The sequence below is a fragment of the Notothenia coriiceps genome, unplaced genomic scaffold (assembly GCF_000735185.1).
Source record: "Notothenia coriiceps isolate Sejong01 unplaced genomic scaffold, NC01 NC01_scaffold00012210, whole genome shotgun sequence".
In the NCBI taxonomy this organism is placed as follows: Eukaryota; Metazoa; Chordata; class Actinopteri; order Perciformes; family Nototheniidae; genus Notothenia; species Notothenia coriiceps.
In genome coordinates, this window is record NW_011344911.1 from 1 (window position 1) to 3,156 (window position 3,156).

The following is a 3,156-nucleotide window of genomic DNA, read 5'->3' on the forward strand; positions in this document are numbered from 1 at the left end:
AACGCGATCTGTACTTAGTTCATCTTTAGTTCTGATGAACTAAGTTCTCATGAACCTTTGTGGGAAAAGTACTGCGGTGTGAAAGTGCCTAATATAGAATAGTGCTCTGTTTTAATGATTTCTTCTTATTCTTAGTATTTATCTAATTCTTCGCAATTTTTCTGCTTTCATACTTTTTCGGCCACATTGTTGTGTTTGTCTGATTTATATATACACAGTCTGTTCTGAATATGTTGTGGCGTTTACCCTAAGAGGGTGCATGTTTCTCCTGCATGATGATTTGCTTCTTCTCTTTGGAGATTGTGGATGAGTACAAAAAGAGAGAGCAGGAGAACAAAGATCTGGAGAAAGAGCTGGAAGATAAGAGCGATGCCCTGACCTCATACCGACAGAACATATCAGAGGTACGTGACATGTCAATGCAATGTCTTCTCTCGAATGATTTGTTAAAGAAATATAGTTCAGCATCTGATTTGTTGCAGGACAGAATGACCATCCTGTGAATAAATGTGTGTGTGTGTAAGGATTTCTGCTGGTGTCTCACAGGCTAAGGAGCGCTGGCTGAACCCTCTGAAGCAGCTGGTGGAGCAGATTAATGTGAAGTTTAGTGATTTCTTCCGCTCCATGCAATGTGCAGGAGAGGTTGATCTGCACTCAGAGAACGAGGTACATGATGACACAAAAGGAACAACACACACTGATATTAAGGGTTGAAAAACAATTTAAGTGACTGTTTCCATTCATTCAAGGAGGCTTATATAGATTGCTCAATTTGTTAATTTACACAAGATGGTGTCAGGGTTCTTACGGTCATTAAAAACCTGGAAAAGTCATGGAAATTCAGAATGCTAATTCCAGGCCCTGGAAAAGTTATGGAAAACAATATTTTTCCCAAAGTTTTGGAAAAGTCATGGAAATGTGAAGTTGCATCAAATATAATTTATATTTTATCTAATCGCCGAAATAGCAATACTATAATGATACTAAATACTGTATCGTATAGTAATGAAACGTAAAATTGCATTTAACTGACGAGGTGTTTTGCTGGTGAGAGATTTTAGTTGCTTTAGCCAGAAGCTAGTAAGCCTTGATTTGATTTGTTTTAGATAGGACCAACATGTTTCAGACCTTATTTTCCTGCTCCATGTTAAAATAAACCATTTTCAGTGGTACCGCTGAGAAAGAGTAATTTATTTGGTCATGGAAAATTAGGTGAAGGTCCTGGAAACGTCATTGAAGGTCATTGGTGAAAAAGTGTATGAACCCTGACTATAATCCTTTTATATATTTATTAATGATATATCCTTTATTTAATCAGGTAAAAGTCTCATTGAGATTAAAATCTCTTTTTCAAGAGCGACCTGGCCAAGAGGGCAGCATGAACAAAGTTACAACAAATGAACACAAAACAATACAGACAGACGAATACAGCGGTCGTAAAACACCTCAATGATAATGAGAAATATGATAAAATCGGTCGCATTTTGTGAAATTAGTCATTTCTCAATTTCGTGCAGGCCTAGTTAGAAGATGTGCAAAGGACAAAATAATCGAAAACATGTGGGACCACCTGCCCCTACATAATGCACCAATACAACTTTAACTTAAAGTAAAAAGATCCCCCTAAAAAAGTAGGGTGATTTGACGTGAATTTGGGAACACAGCATGACAAGAGTAAGACAGAGATGGAGAGTTGGAAGCAGCTGCCTACTGGAGACACTCCTAACTTTAACTCCGGAGCCCACTGTGCTGCTGCTGCCAGCTCCTGTCAGTCATCCTGGCATGCTCATTCCCTGCTCTCTGCCACTCCTGATACAATTAGTAACACAGCTGGAGTCCAGGCCGAGGCTCCAAGCACCGGCAAAGAAGAAGTTATTAAATAATGCACGGCTAGAAACAAAGGTTTTTTAACCGATTCGTTACACTGAAGAGAGAATCAGGGAAGCACTTTCTTTGTCTACCATGTCTAAAATGCATTGTAAATATATTGCACAGCATCACTGATTTGTTTACTGTCATATTTACTCCATTTAGTCTTTTGTATATTTATAGTAAAATATTTTTATATTTTGAAAGTTATAATAGTTTTTATAATAGTTCAATTTGGTCCAATGTATTCACTTACTGTGTTTGTGTATGGTAAAGCAAAATCCTTGTGCGTGTAAACCTACTAGGCAATATTTTTATTTTCATCGTCATTATGTCCTCATCGATTTATCAGTGTGTGTTCACCTTGTTTTGCCGAGAGGACTCCAGTTAGCGGACTGCTGCTGTTTGATTTTCCGTACGTGCTGGAGTTCTTCCTCCTCTCAAGAGCTGTCTGTTGGAGGGTGGGAAAGTTAAGATAAGATACGAAATACTTTATTGATCCCAATTTGGGAAATGTTTGAAAGAAAAAGAGAACGAATGAAGGAGGAATAAAGCTTGCAGTGTCACCGTTTAAGAATACACATTCTCGTGAAGTCAAATGAATCGTCAGAGTCAGAGGCCCTCCATCTGTACCTTGTATTTCATGCTGTTGGATTTCAGCAGGTTCACCTCCTCTTGCAGTTGGCTCAACCGCTCCTGCAAATACCTGCATGAGCAACGAGAATCACGCTAAAAATCTGTTCGGCTGCCGCTATCATTTTCATGATCTTATGAATGTATGGTGAAAATGTGGCTAAAAACTGGATAAAAAGTAAATATATGACAATTCTCTCACAGTAGACCAGAGGAAACGCACGTTAGCTTAATTAAAATTACAAATTTCTCTGAAACATTTGAAATAAGAAAAAAAATAAACTTGTCGTTCTTACACGTTTAAATATGTGGTTATATCTTTAACTTCACTTTTCAGCTTTTACAATATATTTTATTTTCTTTATAAAGAGATATTCTTCTCTTTATTTCCAAAACAGAATAATTCTGATGTGTTTACACCCAGTAAAGCAAACGAAAGAGGGTAAATATGGAGACATGTCTACACAGGAAGCAGTTACTTGGAGTGAAAGCAAGTGTCTGAGAATCTGCAGCTTGTAGAAAACACATGGCCTCTCTAGAACTGGAGATATGGGAAAGTAGTTCCCAAAGATCTTTTGTCCCACTCACCTGTTCTCCATGCAGAGGGCATCCACATCAATGATGCGTGCCTCACGGTTGCCCAGAACGTGGTTG

General features: G+C 38.1%; 1 protein-coding gene and 1 long non-coding RNA gene across 2 annotated transcripts; one reads left to right on the top strand and one right to left on the bottom strand.

Moving 5' to 3' along the window:
* Positions 1-72: 72 nt before the first annotated feature.
* On the top strand, positions 73-729 carry LOC104947272 (structural maintenance of chromosomes protein 5-like). Its single transcript, XM_010773255.1, has 2 exons — positions 73-404; positions 547-729. The coding sequence occupies exons 1-2, from the start codon at positions 273-275 to the stop codon at positions 712-714; spliced, it is 300 nt and encodes a 99-aa protein (XP_010771557.1). The 5' UTR covers positions 73-272; the 3' UTR covers positions 715-729.
* A 1,509-nt stretch (positions 730-2,238) lies between these two features.
* On the bottom strand, positions 2,239-3,156 carry LOC104947274 (uncharacterized). The gene is made up of 3 exons (XR_798543.1): positions 3,091-3,156; positions 2,503-2,575; positions 2,239-2,320 (listed from the first exon to the last, which is right to left on the bottom strand). It is a non-coding gene; the product is annotated as an uncharacterized lncRNA (long non-coding RNA).

What these genes read in the sequence shown, in the direction of transcription:
- LOC104947272 (XM_010773255.1), top strand. Translation starts at nt 273, where the DNA reads ATGATGATTTGCTTCTTCTCTTTGGAGATTGTGGATGAGTACAAAAAG. An exon ending in ACCGACAGAACATATCAGAG is followed by an intron (nt 405 to 546) that starts GTACGTGACATG and finishes GGTGTCTCACAG; the next exon opens with GCTAAGGAGCGCTGGCTGAA.